Source organism: Montipora capricornis, chromosome 13 (genome assembly GCF_036669925.1).
Source record: "Montipora capricornis isolate CH-2021 chromosome 13, ASM3666992v2, whole genome shotgun sequence".
NCBI classification, from domain to species: Eukaryota; Metazoa; Cnidaria; class Anthozoa; order Scleractinia; family Acroporidae; genus Montipora; species Montipora capricornis.
The window spans coordinates 21,849,805-21,872,304 of NC_090895.1; the positions used below are offsets into that span (position 1 = coordinate 21,849,805).

Consider the following 22,500-nt stretch of genomic DNA (forward strand, 5'->3'; position numbering starts at 1 on the left):
AGTGGCAGAATATTTACCAACATCCACCGCGATTGAAAAGAATAGTTGTTTAGTATATACTCGCGAAGTGATCTCAACAACATTTGCAGAAAATAAAAACCATCCAAAGTCGATTTAACTGACATCTCAAGTCATGCGTGGAAAATGTGCAAGAAGAAAAAAATGCACAGGAGCTTCAAGCCTGGCTTCAAACATGGCAAATCTAAATAGCCCTCGTTAAAATCCTCGTCAAGAACGGCAAAATGGTAATTTAAAACCGTTTAAATCAGCAATCTAAATGGAAAGTCTGCTTGTTAAAACATTTTTACCGTTCGATCAAAGTTTTGGAGGTTTATTTGAAATGGAGATAGGAAGTACAGTTGATAAAGGATCGACATGAAATGGCGGCTCTAAAATTGAGGTGAGTGTTGTTTTTTTGTAAAATGACTCGTGTCGTTTCCTTGCAGCCATGTAGGACTTTCTTAAACTTCTTTTATTCCTTGATTTCAGTAACAAATTCGTTTTGCTGGGCGACGAGCCCTACAAAAGAGAATTACTCCAAGTAAAAATAAATTGTTGGTGTGAATAAAGGGGGTAGTTTCTAAAGAAACTGTGGTGCTGCGTCGGTGGGGAAGTAGTACACAAAAATTTTGGCTTTATCAACGGAGTTGATAATGTAAATTGACCACCGTACAGGGATTCTAAAAGCTGACGTTTCAAGCTTTAGCCCTTCGTCAGAGCGAATCGAGGAGTTATGGGTTTTGTGTACTTTTTATAGTAGAGTAGGAGCTACGCTATTGGTGGTAACATGGCAACGTGAGAAAAAGGAATACATTAGTTAAATGAAAAGCGTTCGTTAATACCGTAGGGATCAATGGTACCGATTTGGAAGATGAATTTTTCTTCTAGATTCTTGCGGCTTTCCGTCGTACCTAGATGTAGGGAAAGGCCGCAGATAGCCATGTGTAGTTTGGAGTGGTTAGGGAGATTAAAATCACGCGCGGTTGGCTTAGATGCAATTTTGTCATTCTTCTCAACGTCACGAACGTGTTCACGGAATCGGTCGCCTAGTCGTCTACATGTCTCGCCAATGTATAATTTCTTGCATAACGTACAGGTTATGCAATAAATGGCATTTGCGGAGGTACATGTGAAACGATCGGTGATCTTAACAGATCTCTTAGTTCCAGTTTTTGTGATTGTGTTAAGAGTTAAAGGACAGGTTTTTCATCTTGAGCACTCGCATTTGTAAGTGTCGGGTTGTTCGTTAGTTTTGAGTGCGCTTCCCTACTTTTTTTGTCACGTTTGAAAGAAATTAGTGGAGCTTGCGAAAAGATTCTAGCAGTCTCGGCATAATTTTGGAGTAATTTAAAGTTATTAAGAATTATACTTTTGACTGCGTGATTATGGACTGCGTGAGGATGGAAAGTGAGGGTGAATGGAATTTTGTCAATTTTATCCTTTTGTGGCGTTTGTAGTGCTGACTGTCGATCAAATCGTTGGGCACGATGATGGCCCTCTTTGACCACAGAGACAGGATAGCCCCGTTTTTCGTAAAACGGGCACATCTCCTCTGATTCGCAGGAAAAATCGGAGTCATCACTACATAGACGTCGAAGTCTAAGAAATTGAGAACAAGGAATGGAGTTCATGACATGTGATGGATGTGACGACGAATACAACAAATGACTGAGAATCTGTAGGTTTGTAGTGCACACTGGTACATAAACTGTTGGTAGAAACTTTGATATCCAGGAAAGCCAATGAAGGTTCCGAAATTTCCCAGGTATATTTAAGAGCCGGATGAAAGGAATTGACGGAGATTAAAGATTGATCGAGTTCTTGTCTTCTGGATAAAGTAGCGCCGATGCAATCGTCAATGTAGCGGCCGTAGAGTTCAGGTTTGGGGCCGTTGTGCTGATTAAAAATTGGTGTTCAACATATCCTACAAAGAGATTGGCATAGCTAGGTCCCATTCGTGTGCCCATTGCTATACCATTAATTTGTTTGTAATAGCTGCCTGCGAATGTAAAACAATTGAGAGTTAAAACTAGTTCGACTAGGCGGAGTAGCGATTCCGAGCTTGGTTCTTTGACAGTGCGTTGATCGAAAAAGTGTTTAAGTGCTTGAAGACCTTCCCTATTGGCAATGACTGTGTATTAACTTCTTACAAACCGAGCGCGAGGGCCGTACTGGGGAATATTGGCCCAAGGTCGTGGCAGTACGGACCGAGGAAGCCCGTAATCGGTTCGTGGGCATTACGGGAGAATAATGCCCTACAATTCAGTCACAATTAGCCAATCAGAGCGCGCCTTATATCGGCTTCAAACACAAGCCATATAATAAAGAGATGTAATGTCCATGCTGAAAATAAGCTTGTCTTGGCCGAAGAAATTGAAATCGCGGAAAATTTGTAGTGCGTGTGTACTGTCTTTAATGTGTGATGGCAAAGATTTGACGATAGGCGTCATAATTCTTCTAAGTAGCTAGAAATGAGTTCGGTAGGGCAACTACATGTGGATACTATAGGGCGACCTGGATTGTTTTCTTTGTGAATTTTGGGTAAAAAGTAGATGCATGAAGTTCGAGGGGTGGTGATGCACTGTCAAAGAACCTAGCTCGGAAACGCTCCTCCGCCTTGCCGAACTAGTTTTAACGCTTAACTGTTTTTTATTCGCCGGCAAGTATTACAAACAAATTAATGGTGTAGCGATGGGCACAAGAATGGGACCTACAATCCGGGTCAAAACACTTCGGGACACTTGTCAAATTTTGGGCGAAAAGTAGAGAATTTACTGTACATGCTTCCATCGTTATACGAGCAACGTTTGTTCTTCTTTCGCTGCCTTTTTCGCGCCCCCCCCCCCCCCCTTCCCCCCAGACAATGTTGAAACATGCCAGCGATCGATGAACGGATCTTGATTTTGGACCCGGTGAAAAATCAACGTTGTAATGGGGTGAGGGGGAAAAGCGCGAATTGTCCCAAGAGGTTTGACCAGAGTTGTAGCTATGCCAATCTTTTTGTAGGATATTGGTTGAACACCAATTTTTTAATTAGTACAACGGCACCAAACCTGAACTCTACGGCCGCTATATTGACGACTGCATCGGTACTATTTCATCCAGGAAAGAAGAACTCGGTCAATTTATACCCTTCGTCAATTCCTTTCATCCGGCTCTTAAATATACCTAAGAAATTTCGGAAACTTCATTGGCTTTCCTAGATATCAAAGTTTCTATCAGTGGAACGTGCTATGTACCAGTGTGCACCACAAACCTACAGATTCCCTCAGTTATTTGTTGTATTCATCGTCACATCCATCACATGTCAATAACTCCATTCCTTATTCTCAATTTCTTAGACTTCGACGTCTATGTAGTGATGACTCCCATTTTTCCAGCAAATCAGAAGAGATGTGCCCGTTATACGAAAAACGTGGCTATCCTGTCTCTGTGGTCAAAGTGGGCCATCATCGTGCCCAACCATTTGATCGGCAGTCAGCACTACAGAAGTCACAAAAGCATAAGAATGACAGAATCCATTTACCCTCACTTCCTATGCTCATAATCACGCAGTCAAAAGTATCATTCTCAATAACATTAAATTACTCCAAAATGATCCCGAGACTGGTAGAATCTTTTCTCAACCTCCACGAATTTCATTCAAATGTGACAAAAATGTGGCAAACTTTTCAGTTAAAAGCGAACTCGAAACTAATGAGCAACCCAGCACTTTCAAATGCGCGCACTCACGATGCAAAATTGCCCTTTCACTCTAAACACTGGCAAAATATCAGGACTTAAGCGATCTGTTAAGTTCACCGATCGTTTCACTTGTACCTCCGCAAATATAATTTCTTGCATAACCTGGACGTTATGTAATAAATTATGCATTGGCGAGACATGTAGACGACTTGGCGACCGATTTCGCGAACACCTTCGTAATGTTGAGAAGAATAACAAAGATGCATCTAAGCCAGTCGCTCGTCATTTTAATCTCGCCAACCACTCCAAACTACACATGGCTATCTGCGGCTTTTCCCTACATCTAGGTACGACAGAAAGCCGCAAGAATCTGGAGCAAAAATTCATCTTCCAAATCGGCACCGTTAATCCCCGCGGTATTAAAGAACGCTTTTCATTTAACTAATGTATTCCTGTTTCTCACGTTGCCATGTTACCACCAATAGCGTAGCTTCTACTCTACTATAAAAACTACACACAATCCATAATTCCTCGATTCGTTCTGTCGAAGGGTAATGTTCGAAACGTCAGCTTTTAGAATCCCTGTACGGTGGTCAATTTACATTATCAACTCCGTTGATAACACAAAACTTTTGTGCTTGCGTGAAGATTGTTTAATTTTAAGCAATAATGTCTGAAAAAAAGGAAGTCAAACACTGGTTGGCAAAAGTATGAACTCTTCTCTTACCTTTGAAAACGTTCAGGCCAAATTTTGTGGTCCTCTTTGTATTCTGTAGCACAGCATCCTCTCGTATTCTCAATATTTCCGATTCAGAAATACTGGCGAGTTTACGCCAGCCGTTTTGTTTGTTTGGATCATGCATTATTTACTCCGTACGCTGCAAGTGAATAATGCTCAAACACCCATATCACCGAGTGAGTATATACTAAATTAATATATAGTGAGTTGTAGTTGTGTAGAACCGTGTCAGGGGCGGTTCCAGGAGTTTTCTAAGGAGGGGGTGCACCACTAAGAAATGGCGTAACTGACTGGTGAAGTCTTTTTTTTTTTTTTTTTGCTGAATACCAGTTGTATTAGAAAGACGCATGTCATCTCAGGGGGAAGGGGAGGTGGGGTTGCGCACCCCCTGCACTCTTTCCCTAGATCCGCCCCTGCGTGTGTTGCTTACCGTATAATTTATAATTTTAAGATATTAGAAAGATAAAAGGGATCTGACCAAATTCATTCTGATCAAGCTTCTAGCAGAGTTGAAGGTTCAATTTTTATTCGTCATCAGCGTAGTTTCAAGACATTTCTACCGCTTATATGAACATTCGTAGTTCGACACAATTAACACCCTTGTTAAGAATACTAATCATAATTACAAACTACAGTCCTAGTGTAGTCTGAGGTAATCCTTGGTTTTTTGCATCTCAAGGCTAATTGTCCAAGGACATTCAAACAACGTAAATTTTTATACGCAAATTATTATAATCACACCATTCCCTTACCTTACTGCTATTACTTCTGCACCAATGTAACTTTGAGTATTGGCGAAGGTCTTGGCCAACTAGCATAATAACCACACAGATTACATTAAGATTACATTACAGACTTACAATACAGATTAACCACACAGATTACAGCATTTAAAGCAATTTTTGGCGCGAAGAATTAACAGAGGTACGAAGATTATAACAATACTTTCGCACGGATGGATTCTGATTGCACTTTGATATTTGGTTTCGCACCTTGTTGATTCTTCGGGCCAAGAAACGCGTTAAATGCTGTAATTTGCATTATCTGATATAATTTTTCTTTCATAATGGAGTCATGACTACTCCGAAACGTCGGATTATATCTTTTTTATCGTTCGCTTTTACCGTTTTATGCTTAGGATAAAAGCAGCTGTTAATCATTATTTGAGGATCAGCATAATCGGGGGACATTTAGTGACATTAATTTTCTTTATTCTGAGAAACGGGTGATGTTGAAGTTGGAGAGAAGAGCAAGGGGAAACTTCGTGATGCTTATTGAAATCCTCGTGCGTCTTATTAGCGTTTATCCTGGACTTATGTTGAGATGTACCCAAAAGCTACTCAAAGCTCTTACATTTTACATCGATCAGAATTTTCACAAGGATAAGCAACACCCACAACATGGAGAAATAATTACTAATGTACTTTGCGCCAGGAGGAAAAACGTATACTTAATACTGATGTGGTGGAAAACATTATCATGCCGGGGCACCTATAAGTTTCTGTTGACCCTGTTGCTGATCTTCAACAGGAATGACAGTGGTGGTTATGTTCTGTCAATGACCGGAACTACGACAGCTTTAAACAAAGTACACGACTTGAGTGCACAAATGATGTATTCTGATAGAGCTACGTGGAATTAGAATTCTCCGGCGGGTGGACTTTGGTGGAACGTGGATAAGACGTTCACCCATCGAGGAACGCTAAACCTAGACCTTAAACCTAACCACAATACAAAGACGAATACGCCTGGAAATGTCAAAGGAAGATCACGGTTAGTTTTCAAATACGGGGATCGTCCTAATCCCAACATAACCGTCTCGAGTTGTATCGAAGTTACCTGGCCTAAGCATGGGAGCGAGGCTGCTGGTGACCCTATTTTGATATAAACCTTCGTGCTTCTGTAATGTTAATACGGACTCAGTAGAATTACAACAACACAATTCAAAAGCAGTGAGGGCTGTATCAATGCAAGGTCACCCGGCAGCCTCGCAGCCATTCATAAGCTAGGTTGCTCAGCAAACAACTGTACAGTGAGTGGCCTATTGACTGCGTAAATACGAGGAATCCCGCCGAATCGTGACCAGGCACCACTGCCGTAAACAACGCAATGAGCTGTGTCAGCACGTTCGGAAACGCCCTTGTAACGTCACAATAACATCAAACTTCAGCCAATTAAGACTAACATCCTGTTAGACAACTGGAAGGCTTTCATCTGGAATACTTCTGAAGAACATTTCAGGTCATTTCACTCAGAAAGAAAACTTGACAAGACACAAGAAAGGGCATCGTGAACCCTGCAGTGAACCCTTTAATCGGAAAGATATTATGGAAACATTCTCAAGAGAAGACCCACCAATAACTGTATTGCTCCTGCAACCTATATCGACACGACAAGTGTTTGGACACCAAGAGTTTGCGAGTTTGAGACGACGATCGTCGCAACAGCATCAAGTACCACAGACAAAAAGATGCCTTCTGTGTATTTTTTGTTGTTTGTTTTACAAGGTTCTCAGAGTATCAGAGGCGTGGCGTACTTTGGGAAGGTCCTTCCACTCCTTTCCTGAGCTTATTGGAATGTGGATTGGCCAATAGAAGTTTGGGCACTCTTGACAGACAGGGTTGATTGGTGTCTTCCAGGGTCTTATTTCGAAGTTCACATCGTAATACAAAGTAACCTTGCAGTTGCCAAAGGCAATTATGATCGTTGGAAATTCTATAAAGTAGCTGCACCCCATATAACAACGCTTGTTGATGAAGTAGCGTTAACACTCTCAGTGACTTGTTCTTATAATTATCATGATATGTAGCTTTATTTTGCAGCCTCTAGAATAAAATTTCCTCAACGTCTTGCTGTAAAATTCTCATTTAGTGCAAAAATAGTCTAAAATAGGGAAAAATTGTTATTTTGTATATCTTCAGTAAAATAGAAAGACTGAGAAAAGATGACCTTCTGTTCAAAACACTAAGTGCGGGATAAACCCTTGAAGCAACACAAGACATGTAGTTGTTTTACGATAACGATTCTTGCACTTCAAAACCAAAAATAATTCAAATACCTCTGTAAAGTTCATTCCAAAAATGTCCACTGTGGGACGCCATAAGAAAGGCCCAACAAATTTAACCTAGCATACTTGTAGACGAGAAACTCGGAAAGGTAACTAATAAATCACTGAAGTTCGGTCTCTTTCGCACCGTGAGCTTCGTGCATAGAGGGCAAGACGTCGTGTTCAATTACATCAAAGGCTTTATTTCATTAAGGAAACGACAAGAAGACTTACGACACTGCTCAATGGAAATCGTCTGTAAATGTACTTCTTCGAGTAGAGGCATAGCTGTTAAAAAAAATCTTGGAATACGCGAATTGAGGCTGTCCTATGAGACCTCGCTTGCAGGAAAAATTCGATAATAATCACAGTCTGTTGCCTACGAGCCACCTTTAAAAAGTGGTGTTATGCTTTCTGTTTTCTAAGCCGATGGGTGTCTACCTGTATGAAATGATTGATTAACAAAGGCTGGGTTAGAGGTTGACAAATCGTGTTATGCAAGTTCCACCTATGTCAACCTGCTCCAAGACCCTTTTTCCATATGCTTCTTCTGAAGAATGTCTTGCCTTTCTTTTCTTTTCTTTTCTTTTCTTCTTTCTATCTTTTCATTATTATTTTTGGAAGAAATGCTGGTAAATCGAACTCCTCGCCCAAAAAGTATACTTGGGTTTGCAAGGGCGGGGCAACTTCAAGGAGCAGATTGAAACTCTCAACTCAGTTCTTTTCCAGAACGTTTCGGCTGACTATCATATTAAAAAGTTCGCATGTCCACCTTCTGAGTGAGACCGCGATAATTGGGTAAATTACGATATATAAAAACTATGGTTGACAATCCTTATACACATCATGGTAACGTTTGTTTAACTCAATTCCAAAGATTATAAAAGTAAACGTTATTACCTCATTCTGTAGTGTCTCCCAAACAGAATCTTTGTTTTCACATTCTTCACTTGTGCTGATGCTTAAGTAAATCTTACACCCTCCGATAACTGTGATAAAATCGAGAAAAGCCAAGTCAAAAGAAACTTCTACAGTTGCTTTAAATATAAGACAACTATACATTGGATACCAGCTGAGACACTGAATGTTTGGACTGAAATGGTCATCAATTTTAATATCTATCTGACAAGAAAAAACTTCTGGGCTTGTTGTATGTTATATAAAAGTTATTCTTTAAGCTCATTCTCAAATAAAATTATATTAGAGTTCTCTCAGGCAGTAAAACAAGAGGGAAATAAATCGAAAGCTAACCAGGTCTCAGGAAATATCATTCAAACTGTGGGTACCAGTTGCTCTCTGCGGATGATGAGCAACCGCTCCCATACATGGCTACAACTAAAATACCAAAACAAATTTGATGCAGAGGGTACACAATGTGATTGGCGTAGTTTTCATTTTGTATCTTTTTATGTTTATTTTTAATTCCTATAGAATTACCCAGAAGTGATACTCACAAAGACCTGCGGTTTGTGAATCACTTCCCAGATAATTGGTTGCTGTACAGGTGTAGTTAGCACGCGAAGTCTGCACTTTTGAAATATTAAGTTGCTGTTTGTCACAGCCAATACTGGGAAAATCACAAGGAGTCCAACTAATTGCAGGTGTTGGATTTCCTTCCACTGTGCACTGGAGCGATGCAGTCTGCTCTCGGGCAATATAGAATTTACTTGGAAGCGTAACTTTTGGACGAACTGCAAGAATGAAAGCAAACAGCTTTAAGATACACTGTAAGGATGAACTTAAACTGTCTATTTCTTTCTTCAGCCCTCACAGACAGCACGTTTTGCCAGTGATTACAATTGGAATCACTGAGGGAACTGTCATCAATGAAATGAAACAACAAATAAACTGTAAAGTTGAACTAAGATCTACGTGCACCCTTCCCACACAGCAAGTTACTACACATGTATTTCTTTCGCCACTAACTTCTCAGAACCATATACTTATAGTCATTCATTCTAATAGGCATTATCGCTAACTAGCTTTCTTTAAATGGACTCTGTACCTCCACTCATATATTATTACCAGTCGAGAGGTCCGTATTGGTAAAAAAAAAAAAAAAAAAAAACGTTGGCATAGGTCTTATTTCCTCTCAGCTCACAGTTTTCCTCAATACGGACGGACCTAGACTGGAGAATATCTTAATTTTTCTAAACCCAACGAAATGATCAAAAAACAATAACAATCTGGGCCTTTAATTAAGAAAATAGGAAAAAAGTAAATGACAGAGAGAGGCTTCATCAAAACATTTTCATACCATAATATGAAGATAACTATCTTTATTTCGTGTATGGAAAAAAGCAACGCTTTGTAGCGAGTAATGTGATCACGCGACTTAGCACTGGATTGCTCGCTTTTGAGCGAGCTCGATGACAAAATTCCATCCGCTCCCCGAATCAATTAGATTACACTAATTGTTAAATGCCGCCCGCTCACGCATTGGGAGAACAAATAACGATATCACTCACACAGAACATTAACGAAGACATCCTTTGTCAAAGTTCCAAGACCATTGTCAGCCGTACATCTGTAGTGTCCTCCATAAAGTTTACTGCTGATATTCAAAGGCATGGTGACTTGAGTGTTATCGGAGAGTCTCGTCCAGGTTATTGCTGGTTTTGGGCTCCCATCAGCTGAACACTCCAAAGTCAACTCAGCAGGTGCTGTTACTATTTGGTTATTTGAGGCGACAATGTTACTTGGAGGATCTGCAAGTCAAATTGATGGCAATTGTTTAAATGAGACTTGAAAACATTTTCGGAATTTGTACCTAAATTTTTTGACCCTCAACACAGATCCCTGATTGGACTCCCTTATACTGCTGACCGAGATCTAAACATTTAGATCCCAGTGGATCACGCTATCCACTGTTCAAGGACTCCTCCTTGATAAAAAGAGATCTCAAGTCAAATTATTGTCCATTTACAAAGATGAAAATCTTGCTAATTTAAGGAAAATTGTAAACTGAAATTCTCAAAACTTCATAGGACATGTTTTTCCTTTATTCTCCATGTCTGTCACTTTGAGGCAGCTTGTAAGCTAGCCACCCATCACCATTTTTAGCTGAAAGATTCCTCTCCAACGAAACATATGTAGTTCATGCACTCTAGATGACTCGATTGCAGCAGTTACGTTTTCCTTAACATTTAATTAGTCATTAATTATCTGTATTTTCCGGCCGTCTTCCTTTTTCTCCGTTTACCGTCGTCGCGTTTCCTAATTTTGGGTCTACCTGTTATTAAAAAAATATATATACATATATTTTCAAGTTACAGGAAAAAGTGGGGTACCAAGGGGCAGAAACTAGTAGCGAGTTAGTTTTGACAGCTTCTCCACCCTCGCGGACAGAAAGCCTGTCCTGTGTAAGATTGTCAAGTTGAAACTGAAAATCTGTCCAGGCAAATATTTACAATTTCTCTTAAAAGATTAAACAAGGTAATTTAACAAGTCTCCTCCTTCCTGATTCGCACATACAGTAACCAATCCCATGACTTTCTTTTTTGAAAAAAAGTACGTAAGTTTGCCTCAGGCCTTCCCAGGCGCGCGGAACAGAGGACTTTACAATGGGGACAAGAAATCGCACAACAGATTGGTAAGTAATTAATGAATCAATGAACGAAATGATATATGAAATGAATCATATACTAAACTACGGATATGAAATCAAGTAAAGCTATGATCCTCGCAGTTATGGACGCAATCTTAGCAATTGCGTAGAGAAGCCTGTAAGTTAGTGCCAATTTTCGTTATCTTTAAAATTCTCTGCAAAGTATAGTATTATTTTGCTTAACTTGCCTATATAGATATACATAGTTCAATAATAACGTCGGTTTCGTCCAAATCTTAAGTTAACGGCTCAGGAACCACCGACCAGTAGTCAAGGTCGATTGCAGAAAGCTACAAAAAGACAATCAAGAATTCTGGGAATAGAAGAGCAGTACATAGAAGCATTCAGCGACGCCATCCTTAAGTTAACGGCTCACGAACCACCGACCAGTAGTCAAGGTCGATTGCAGAAAGCTCAAAAAAGACAGGAGAAGGCTCAAGACCTTAGGAAAAAACTAGAAGTTGGCACAAATCTGTCAGCTAAAAGGTAAAATGTTTCGTATGTAGTCTTCGATTATTAAAATTCACCGAAGCTGGAGTTTACATAAAGTCACATAGTTTAAAAATTTAGAGACGACTTCCACATAGTCAGTTAATTTTGGAGGCGAAGCAAGCAAGATAAGTGTTTTTGTTTTTAAGCAGACATTCGTTTTCAAGTGAATTCATCGTCGTTGAATCTCGCAGCTTTTCCAACGAACCCTCAAGTTATCTACATTAACTCCTTAGCAAAAGAGACTGTCTCCAAAGTTAGACATACCTACGATAATTGCAAAAAGAGAATGTAATAACTTTACTGTGTGAATTTGATGTGCTGTACGAAGTTGAAGCTAGGCTAGTTACCTTTGAAAACGTCTGCAAAGAAATGGAGATGAAATTTACAAGTGTGAAAAAACGACAAGAAAGAATTGATTGAGGCAGGACTGATGACAAATGACGAAGTGACTAACAATTAAGAAGCTGGTGATAAAGTGAAAGCCAACTTTCGAAGTTTCACGGTAGTTTGCCACTTATGAAAAGAAGACCGTAATTGAAAATCGACCCTGGCAAAACCAAACTAAAACCTATGACATTATCATTAACAAAAATAGCTCATGTTTGAGTTCACAAAAGAACGTAAATCATAGTCCGGAAAAAACTGTCACTTCCCACATTAGATGGTAGTAGGAAATCTCACGCAACGACGGTGGAAGAACGAATCTGATACGGCCGAGGCAAAGACGTACAACTACAAAGACTCAGGAAAGCACTCCGAAAAATTCGTGGACAGAACAGATCAGGCCCAGTGAAACGATCGTGCAGGCATGGAAAATTCTCGACACGGAATTTGGAGACCAAAGGAAACTAATGGATGAATTGCTAAAGGAAGTACGCATCGTAAAGAGCGACCCGAATGCGCTGCTACTATTCTCAGTTTTGTTAACAAAATGGAGCAAAACGGTTTCGAAGTCACGAATGCTTTTAAACATCAAATCGGGAAGTAAAATTCCTTTTTTTTAACTCAAAAATATGGGTTGGCGGTAAACGGAGAAAGAAAAAAGGAAGGCCTTATCGGTTTTAAAAAGTCTGAAAATCCAGTTTAGATTTGATTTACGACCAAGGAAAGGAATGCAATGGCTTAATCTTTGATTACGTGAGTCCACCGAGCGCGGGTCCATGTTTTGTACAGCTCCTACGAATCTGACCCTTGAAAAGTAGTCCAAATCGTAGATACAAGGAAGGGTTACCCTTTTGCAAACGGTAGTAGAAAACGTTTTCTTGTTTTTTTGCGGTCTTAAATTGCATGATTTAATAGGTGTACTTATTACACGAAACAAAACAAGCTTTGGAATGTCACAAACAATCCCGCATCTCTTGAATCGTTGGTTCTTTTCTTACCAACAACATAAGCTTGAACGTTACTCTTCCATCTAAAAGTGGCAACTCCTTTTGCTGCATAAACTTCACAAGAAAATGTACCGTTGTCCTTTATTGTTACATTGAGGATTACCAGTGTAAATCTTTGGAAGGATATCCAGCTTATTTTATATTTGTCTTGAAAACGTGGTAGTACCCCTCGTCCGGAAGACCGAACTCCTGCTATGGCGACCCCTTCAAAGCTAAAAGTTAAACTATCAAAGATCAAATCAGACGATAAACTGAAGTTCCAGCTCAGAGATGCATTATTGGCTCTTTTAAGAAGTTTTGTGTAACTTGAGTGATCCAACCGGCTAGCATCTTGAATGGTTTGAATCGGGAGAGGCTCATACCAAGTTATACTGTTACCATCTGAAAAACAAAAGGAACATTCACACTTATTTCCGCGCCGAAGCTTTAAAGGGTCTCCCACTATCATCTGAAATGGAGCAAGTTTGTTTGCCTGTTATTATGAATTCAAATGCCCTGGAAGAAACCGAAATCTTATAGTCCGCCTTCAAGCTTTATTTCTTTGCAAAAACTGCAAGCGCTCACAAATGTGCCATTGAAGTTGCTATGCCGGAATTAGGCTTTTCAATAACTTTTATTGATTACAGAATATTGCCTAAGAAATGATCGTGTGCAGAGGTACGTTGTGCAATACGTAAAAATATGACTGTTACAAAAATTAATAATCGGTCTGTTTTAAATTGTCACCATGGGATAAATCTGATGATAAATATACAGAAGTGCCAGCTCTGGAATGCATTTTATAGTTTCTTTAGTGAGCCTTGGTGAAGTTTGAGACCTCCAACGGGTTAGTATCTGTCACTGGCTGAACTCAAATAGGGTTTTGGGAAGTTATGCTACAAAACCAATTGAGTTAGTTCCAGTGAAAAGGAATTTATCCATTGGATAGCGCTATCCACCCTTCGAATACCTGGGGTCACATGTAGAGGCCTCTGAACTCTGGACCTTTTATCTAGTTGGACTGGGGCCATAGCGTTTTGGATTTTCACTATGATTCCTACCTAACACCACTTCGCCTAGGCCATAAGATAAGTATCTATGGAATGTCTGACTACATCGGAGGCAAATCACTTTTGCAACAGGATCTCGGCATTTTTGTATTTCATGGTCATTTGTATTCAGTTTTGTTTGATCTTCACTAGGTCTCCGTTCAATAGCTGAACAACGCTATCTACCGGATAAATCACAAACAGAGGGCGGATAAATACTAGCAAAACCAATTGAGTTAGTTCCAGTGAAAAGCGATTTATCCAGTGTATAGCACTATCCACCCTTCGAACAACAACGGCCAGATGTAGAAGCCTCGGAACTCGGGACCTTTTATCTAACTGGACTACATTCTTTGGCTGTTAGCCACGTGTTGTTCGGTTGAAAGGACGGCTTGCACTACGCTGGACGAAAAAATGGATTTACTCGAGTTTGCGATCTGAGGAAATGTGTGGCAAATTTAGGGCTCTTAAGCCCTGGCACGGCTCGGGTGAAATTGGCACGGGTCGCAAAAAAAAGGTTCGGCTCGGATAAAATTGTGTGAACAACCTGTCAGTACCAAATTTCATCCGTGCCGAACCAAAATTCTTACCCGTGCTGGGACGTTCGGCGCGGTAGTCTGAGCACGGGTAAAAATGGTACGGGTGCTGAAAAAATAGGCACGGTTCGGCTAGAACAGATAGTGTAAACACTTTAAAGGGCCAAATTTGAGCTTTAATTCATATAGGCTTGCGGTTTTTTTGTGTATTTTTTAAGATGGCTGCTCATTCTCCACCAAAATCACGCGGACGTTCTTGATTATAATTGAACTGCGCATGTCTACAAGAGAACTTACCCGGGCCCAAAAAATTTGGCACGGTGTTTTTGATACGGTAAAAATGGTGTAGTGTAAACAAAGTTTGCCGAGCTCTTTTTAGGCACCCATGCCAATTTCACACGAGCCGTGCCGAAAATTGTCTGTAGTGTAAACTGGGCTTAAATTTGCTTTCAATTTGGCTTGACAGGTAAAGTCTGCGTAAACTTTTATGTTTCTTTGTAGGAATTTGCGTGCAAATTTTTAAGATAATGTAATTATTTGCTTGGCATTTGTGTGCTATGCAAATCTTTAAACGCTTCCACATATTTGCTCAAAATTGCTTCACCGCAAAGATAGCAGTCTGACCTCAACTGCAAATGCTAGCAAACATGTCGCAAAGCCAATAATTTGCAGTATTGTTTGAACTGACTTTCAAAGAATCAAAATACATACATTTGCATTTTATTTAGTCTCTTTTGCAATGGTAGAAAAAAGGAATGAATTGCCTGAAAGTGACTTTCTTGTAAATTTGCAAATTTCCGTGCTATAAATAACAATTATTCGCCGAAGGCAAAGTGATTATCGGTGATTATTAAACTCTCAATCTCGGATAATGCAATTCTCATGCTCTGATTGGTTCACTCAATCTCGGTTATCAGCTCATATACCTTAGTTTGACCATATATGGTAAATGATTGCGCTAAACATTGCTGAGCTAAATTTTTTTACGCCAGAAATCGAAATTTCTCTTGGTATAAAGCACAAGAAAAACGTTTTTGGGGAAAGTCTGGATCAATTTCGAAGCTTATGCACTAGTGAGTGGAAAGCCCCGCACCCCCACACCCGGGTAATGCGAGGCATTAGCGGGGGATTTCAGCGGATTTGGACTGTCACTTTTCCCACGGTATGCGGGGTTTTCGACAGCATTATGTGCAAGTATCGTCGAGCGGGGACCTTGAATAGGCACGCAAAAGTAAGTATCATCATTTCTTGTAGTGCAATCAGACAAAGATTATAGTCATGCTTGATTAGCGATTTATTTATAGCGTTGACCTTTTGTCTCAGTATTCCCATTTGAATGCAACGCGAACGTACGCGTAGAAGCTGACAGTGACATTTACTTTATGATTTTGTGAGATGAAGCTTGTAAATGTTACCACCTATGAGTTTCGTCTCTTTGAGTTTCTACATTACCACGGTCTGCGTAATGGTGGAACATGCAAGTTCCTACCGAGGACTCTTACAAAGGTCTGCTGCAATTCGCTAGATTTTTTATTTTCTTTGCTACAGTTTTCAGAGTAGTTTCAAAATGTGTTACTGATGAAGGGTTATTTCAAGAGAGAGAATCCCCCATATAGACTTTCTACCAAAAGTAATCCCTATTAAGGACGTTCGCGCGAAATTTTCCAACATTGACTTTTTTCTGCAAATTTTACCATTGAAAGACGATGAGTTAGTGATGTCAGAAATATAAAAAAAATGGGGGGTCACCGACTTTTATTTGGAGAGAACTTGCCCGGGAGACAACCCTAAATCTGAAAAATCCGGCTTCTTTAGCGAATAAGCCCACAGTGTCTGTAAGCCCAAAAATATTGCAATTACATCTTTGAAGTGAAATGTTCTCTACCAAATTTTGTTTAAATGGACCCATCAAGTAAATTAAGTTAACTGTTGAGGTTACTTAATGAACAAGTTCGCGTTTAGCGACCACAGTTTCACGCGCGTTGCAGCCGCAAGATGGCAGGATTCGATGTCCCGTGAGCAGAAATCTTGAATTTTTTTTAACTTCCCACATTGATTTTTTGTTCATGTTTGGACAACGTGGAGATAATTGTAAATAAAATCCGTTTCTGGAAAGAAAAATAGGGGTCACCGAACGTTCAAGACCGTTAAAACAAGGCAAAGCTATAGCAATGGCCTTTTGCCCTATACTTTCTTATTTTAGTACTCAGCGCGCGCGCTCGTGTATGACGTGGCGTGTGCATTTGCGTGCGCAGTAAGGATGTGCAGAAACAATTGGCGCGAACGTCCTTTAGTAATTGTTGTGATAGTGAACCGTTATAGTCGGTTGATTGTACTTTAGATTTGGTATGCTTAAGTATAGAGGGGAAATAACTGGAATACTGTCAGATTGAGTTGCACGTTCAAATACATGTTTGGACTTATGTCGTTGCTATTTTAATGGGTTTGACACTAAGGAAACTGGTATTTTTTATTGCCAATTAATATTACTGTTTTTGGAGAGATTGTAAAGTTTGGAACGCCAAATCTGTAACTCAAGGTAGATTATTTTTCGCTTTATGAGAAATGGACTGCATTGTTGATTTTCATGTTTATCAAAGTTTAATTTGAGGTATTACAATTCTTGAAGTATATTAATTTTGCTCAACATTGTGCTTTATGATTTTGAAAGTACTGTATTGTCCCGGGAGCGGGGGAGAAAAGGTTGGTTTTGACGTACGAAATTGCCCCGCATAGCGGGGAATTTGCTTCATTTAGAAGGCAGGCCCGGTCTAATGCTCCGCTATTCCCCGGGTATGGGGGTGCGGGGCTTTCCACTGACTAGTGCATTAGAAGTACGCAAAAAGATAAGAAATGTCTTTGTGATGAGCCTGCGTCTGTCTGACCACCAGGTATTACACAACATCGCATCTTCATCAAGTTTTTTCGATTTCGCTAGGATTTTCTTCCTTTCTTCCAAACTTTTGGAAACAATTATTCCATTCACGCTTGTTGGATATGAGACTGGTTATAGCCAACTCGGCGCTACGCGCCACGTTGGCTATTTACCATCTCATATCCAACGCGCGCTCATGGAATAATTGTTAAATATTCACCGAGACGAAGTCGAGGTGAATATTCACCGATAATCACTGAGCCAGAGGCGAATAATTGTTTTAGTATAAATACACAGGTGATTATTTCAAAAAAGAAAAAAAAAAGAACAGTTCAACGCGAAATCATCTTTACTTACAGTGGCAAAAAGACTACTGGCAGCCATTTTGTCCGTCGAGGTGATTATCGGCTGAAAATCCGAGATAGCGAGCCAATGAGAGTGCGCGATTTTGTGTAATCACCTGTGTATTTATACTAAATATTCATATTTACCTGGGAGCAAATATGGTGATTTTTATCGGCTTCGTTTTGTTGTCATATTAGACCGTATTCATAAATGGCGGTCAAGAAATTATTGTAATCATCCTAACTAGCCTCACTTTGGAACAGAATTCTTTTTAATTTTGCTCGCGTCTACGAGGCTAATTAAAATGATTAGCATAAAGACAAAAGCATAATTACTTAGCCGCCATTTGTGAATACGTTCTATGTGCATATGATATTTGTTACACGTTATAGTGCTGTGGCAAGCTTTCAATTTTTACATAATCGTTATATTAATGAACAAAAACTCCACTGCTATTCGTGGGCGTGCAATTGTCGCCATTTTGAATCACCCTGCCGCAAAGACCCTGGAAACGAGGTTTTGTGACGATGCAATCGGTTATCGACGGTTTGAAATTCGCGCGGGCGATGTGCTTTTTCCTATTTCTTTCCGTTTTCAGCCAACCAAGGTTTCATACGGCGATTCCTTGACATTTGTGCGCGTGAAATGGCAGTAAGAATCGAAGAAATCCAAAAGAAAGGGCAACGACCACGCAGGCCATAACTTCGGGAACCAGCCCTTAGTTTTACAGTAGTTCCCCACAAAGGGAGAGGACAAAACGCGGAGCCCTACTCCATGGAGTACCCTATAGAGTACCTAAATGGAGTACCCCTTAAAATCATTATCAAAAATTTGAAGCATTTAGATGCGCATACCTTTATTTATTTTGAGCTTTCCAGCTCTCCGATTGTTACAGTTCAGTGCAGTTCACGAATTGGGCGCCATCTTGAAGTTTCGTAGGTATTTCGTGTATCCCTTATTGTAGTGTATTGTTAGGCAAATATTCATAAAAACCGTGAACCCCTTGCATACCCGCCCGTGTATGCCCATATACAGCTGTATACCCCTATGGAATGGAATGGAAAACTTTATTTGTACATAGTAATTTCATCAGATTACAAATGGGCATATGTGGGCATAAAGGGGCATATATGAGTATCTATAGGCATTACAGAGGCATACATGGGCATGTGTGGGTATATACTGTGTATTAAAGGGGCATACATGGGTATTTTTATGGGCATACACAGGTCTGTATGGGCATACAGGGGTATATGGGTTTGTATGAATATTTGTCTAAATACTGTACCCAACGGGATACATGAAATACCTACGAGATTTCTAAGATGGCGGCCAATTCGTAAACTGCATCAAACTGTAACAATAGGAGAGCTGGAAAGCTCGAAATAAATGAAGGTCTGTGCATCTAAATGCCTCACCATTTTGATAAAGTATTTAATTTGACCAATAAATGATTGTTAGGGGTACTCCATTTAGGTATTCCATAGGGTACTCCATGGAGTAGGGCTCCGCGTTTTGCCCTCTCCCCGCCACAAACACGCACGCCAGTGTCATGAACGTTGAATGCTCGGTCTTTGTTCTATGCCTATTTCAAGTCCACGATTCCCACTAATTCCAAGGCGACCAGAGAAACCTAGCAATACATTTTCATGTCTCGCGCCTTGAGACATAGAGTGGAATGTCATGAACCAGCCTGTTGGTCTCTTCCCAATCGCCGCGCGATATTTTCAGTCGATGAAACAACAAACACGACAACTAATTTCTTTCAAGTTTAATATTATGATACAACCAACTAAAAATGTAAGTATGCACAACTTATTCGAGTTGGCTTAGTGTAGGTGAGTTAACTTCATGTGTAGGCGAATGAACTTCGAACGAGTAGGCGAGTTAACTTGTGGGCGACGCGACCGGTTTCCGCTGTACGTACTGGATTCTGATCAGGGAGTTCAGAGACGGTGTTCGAGAAAGAGATACTGTACGAACAACACCAGCAGCATTAATCGATGAAGAATTCATGGCAGAAATAGAGGCCTTCTTCCAAAAGCAAACGGAGTTCAACGAACGTTTGGAGCAAAGGATGGTCGAACAGCTACATGTAGATTTATGCAAAAGGGCGGGAAGATTCAAGACCGAATAGCAAAAGATTGCCCAAGGAGTTTCGGTAGGTCACCTCACTGATAATATTAAACCTGAAAGTATATGCCTTCAATTTTGTACAGAATAGCCTTGCTTTTTCATAACACGTTTTATCGCTGATTCATTGAATTGAGATTCGCATCATCCAACCCTCCCTCTGCAAGGACAGTCTTCACTTTTGCAGACGTACTCCCTTAGTAATTTCACGTCACGTTATTAAGGCCATTTAAAACAATACTAATAATAAGGAAAGGGGTATGAATGATATGGATCTCTGCATTCCTGTGACACCCGAAGTCTATTATACCCGGCCCCTTATTTTTGTATGCTTCGTTCTTCATGCTACTTCATGTAAAACACATTAATAATGTGTCCACTAATATAATGATTACACTAGTGGCCGGGTATGCTATAGTTACATATATCCTTTCACAAGCGATGTGGTGTGCAGTGGCAAGGTTTGGTGGAATACAAAATTTTCTATGACATGGTGACCGTAAACCTTCATTGGTGTCTCATATCCAAACAATGTTACATGCTTAGTATCTGAAGCCTTTTATACCATCTATTCACCAAACCTTGCCACTGCACACCACATTGCCGGTGCAAGGATATACTGTAACTATTCCTATGACATGATATACAAAGCTTTCTCACTTGTTATTTGTCACTTGTTTTTCCCATGAAATGGTATACCTTGACTGGTGTCTCATGACCAAATAATGTCACATGTTTCGTACCTAAGGCCTTTTATACCAAGCCATAAAAAATAATTATAATGAATCAGAATTCAGGGAAGACAGTGAAATAATACCTTGCCTCTGCACACCACATTGCTTGTGCAAGGATACATGTAACTATTTCCTATGACTAGGAGTAATCAAAGATTAATAAGTGCGTTCGAAGTTCAATGAATTTAGCTAAAATCATACAAAAAACATAGGAGAAAATTAGTTGAGAAATGAAATGAGAAAGACGAAGTATTTAAATAGTGTTACGAAAAATAGCATTGCGTGACTAGCGTTACTGTCTAGAAGCTTCGCGAGAGTTTGACGCAGACGACAGGACGAAGAAAGGGATGCGAGACGTCAGGAAAGAGAAATTAGGAAGTTACAACAGGAAGCTGACCTCATGAGACAGAAGGAAGCTGCTGAGGTTGCCAAGAGAGAACATGAGTTAGAACTTGCTAGAATAGCAGCAATGAATGGTGATGGTCGTACTACAGAAAGAGGTGACAGAGAAGATCGGGCCAAGGCACCTAAACTCCCCTCGTTTGTTGATGGCAAAGACGACTTTTACGCGTATTTGCAGAGGTTCGAGGGATTTGCTGAGACAGCTAAGTGGAAAAAAGATGGATGGGCATCGAAGCTCAGTGCTCTGTTGTCGGGACGGGCACTAGAAGTGTATTCACGTCTATCAGAGGATGCAGCTAAGGATTATGACAGGGTAAAGATTGTGTTAATGAAGAGATATGACCTTACCGAAGACGGCTATCGTCGAAAATTTAGAGCATCCAAACCAGAAGTTGACGAAAGTCCGGAGCAGTTTATTGTGCGACTGGACAGATACCTGTTACGGTGGCTAGAGCTTTCGAATACTGCGCGAACCTTTGATGGTCTTAAGGACTTGATCGTGAAAGAACAATTTATTGACTCTTGCCCTAAGGATTTGGCAATTCACCTGCGAGAAAGGGCACCTGAGACTCTAGCAAAGATTGCGAAGATCGCTGACCAGTACTTGGAGGCTCATGGTAAACATTTGTTCAGCTCAGCGAGCAGAAAGCCAACAGTGCAGCCTGAGAGGGAAGAGGCCAAGAACATGCAGATTAATCCACCAGCTCTGCATTGCTTTAAGTGCAACACCCGAGGTCATAAAGCCGTCAACTGCCCAACCCTAACAAGAAAGTGTTTCCTATGTGGCAAGCAGGGACATGAAGCTAGAAACTGTCGATCAGGTGGACGCAGATCAGGATGACAAAGTAAGGATGGTAACCCTGTGCAGCGTGGTCAAGTGAGTGCCAGTTGTTTAGTTCAGCCACCTGAGGTTAAACCTACTGATGAAGAAGTTAAGGCCTGTATTAAAGATGATAAGCTGCTGTTAGCCTGTGGTAAGAAGATTCCATTGTTGAGTAGTGCTTGTGTTGAACCGTTGACTGGAGTGAGAAGTAAAATGCCTGTCGTGAAAGGTAGAGTTGGAGAGAAACCTGTTGATGTCCTGAGAGATACTGGTTGTAGTGGAATTGTAGTAAAGAGGGACCTTGTGTCTGAGGATCAGTTTACTGGCGAATTTAATGTTATGCTGCTCATTGACAATACGGCAAGGAAAGTCCCCATCGCAAAGATTGATGTTGATACACCTTATCTCAAGGGCCAAGTGGAAGCGCAGTGTCTTCCCGATGCTGTTTATGATTTCATTATTAGTAATGTGCCAGGCGCAAGAGCCGCTGACGACCCAGACCCAAGCTGGCAAGTTCCTGTACAAGAAGCTTGTGCTGTAACCACGAGAAGTCAAGCTAAGAAAGCTGGAGAACACTAATTTATAGTATTTTCTATCTGAACTGGCGGGTGGCACACCTCATACAGTTCGATGTAATTTGTAAAGTAGGTCTAACCATGCAATTG

At 40.4% G+C, this 22,500-nt stretch overlaps 3 protein-coding genes across 4 annotated transcripts in view; all 3 read right to left on the minus strand.

Annotated features, from left to right (window-relative positions):
- LOC138029486 (leucine-rich repeats and immunoglobulin-like domains protein 2) overlaps positions 1 to 13,969 on the minus strand; it is a 14,898-nt gene extending 929 nt beyond the window's left edge. The window contains exons 1-7 of the mRNA XM_068877209.1: positions 13,909 to 13,969; positions 12,951 to 13,340; positions 11,916 to 11,927; positions 9,938 to 10,177; positions 8,924 to 9,235; positions 8,370 to 8,458; positions 5,176 to 5,234 (exon numbers count right to left, since the gene is read on the minus strand). Of these exons, the coding sequence (XP_068733310.1) occupies positions 5,176 to 5,234; positions 8,370 to 8,458; positions 8,924 to 9,235; positions 9,938 to 10,177; positions 11,916 to 11,927; positions 12,951 to 13,340; positions 13,909 to 13,969 (1,163 nt within the window). The remainder of the gene's footprint in view (positions 1 to 5,175; positions 5,235 to 8,369; positions 8,459 to 8,923; positions 9,236 to 9,937; positions 10,178 to 11,915; positions 11,928 to 12,950; positions 13,341 to 13,908) is intronic.
- Positions 1 to 22,500, minus strand: part of LOC138030101 (uncharacterized) — a 239,501-nt gene that overhangs the window by 133,801 nt on the left and 83,200 nt on the right. The window lies entirely within an intron of this gene.
- The window catches only part of LOC138029485 (roundabout homolog 3-like), a 47,386-nt gene that overhangs the window by 863 nt on the left and 24,023 nt on the right, over positions 1 to 22,500 (minus strand). The window contains exons 2-6 of the mRNA XM_068877208.1: positions 12,951 to 13,340; positions 9,938 to 10,177; positions 8,924 to 9,160; positions 8,370 to 8,458; positions 5,176 to 5,234 (exon numbers count right to left, since the gene is read on the minus strand). Of these exons, the coding sequence (XP_068733309.1) occupies positions 5,176 to 5,234; positions 8,370 to 8,458; positions 8,924 to 9,160; positions 9,938 to 10,177; positions 12,951 to 13,340 (1,015 nt within the window). The remainder of the gene's footprint in view (positions 1 to 5,175; positions 5,235 to 8,369; positions 8,459 to 8,923; positions 9,161 to 9,937; positions 10,178 to 12,950; positions 13,341 to 22,500) is intronic.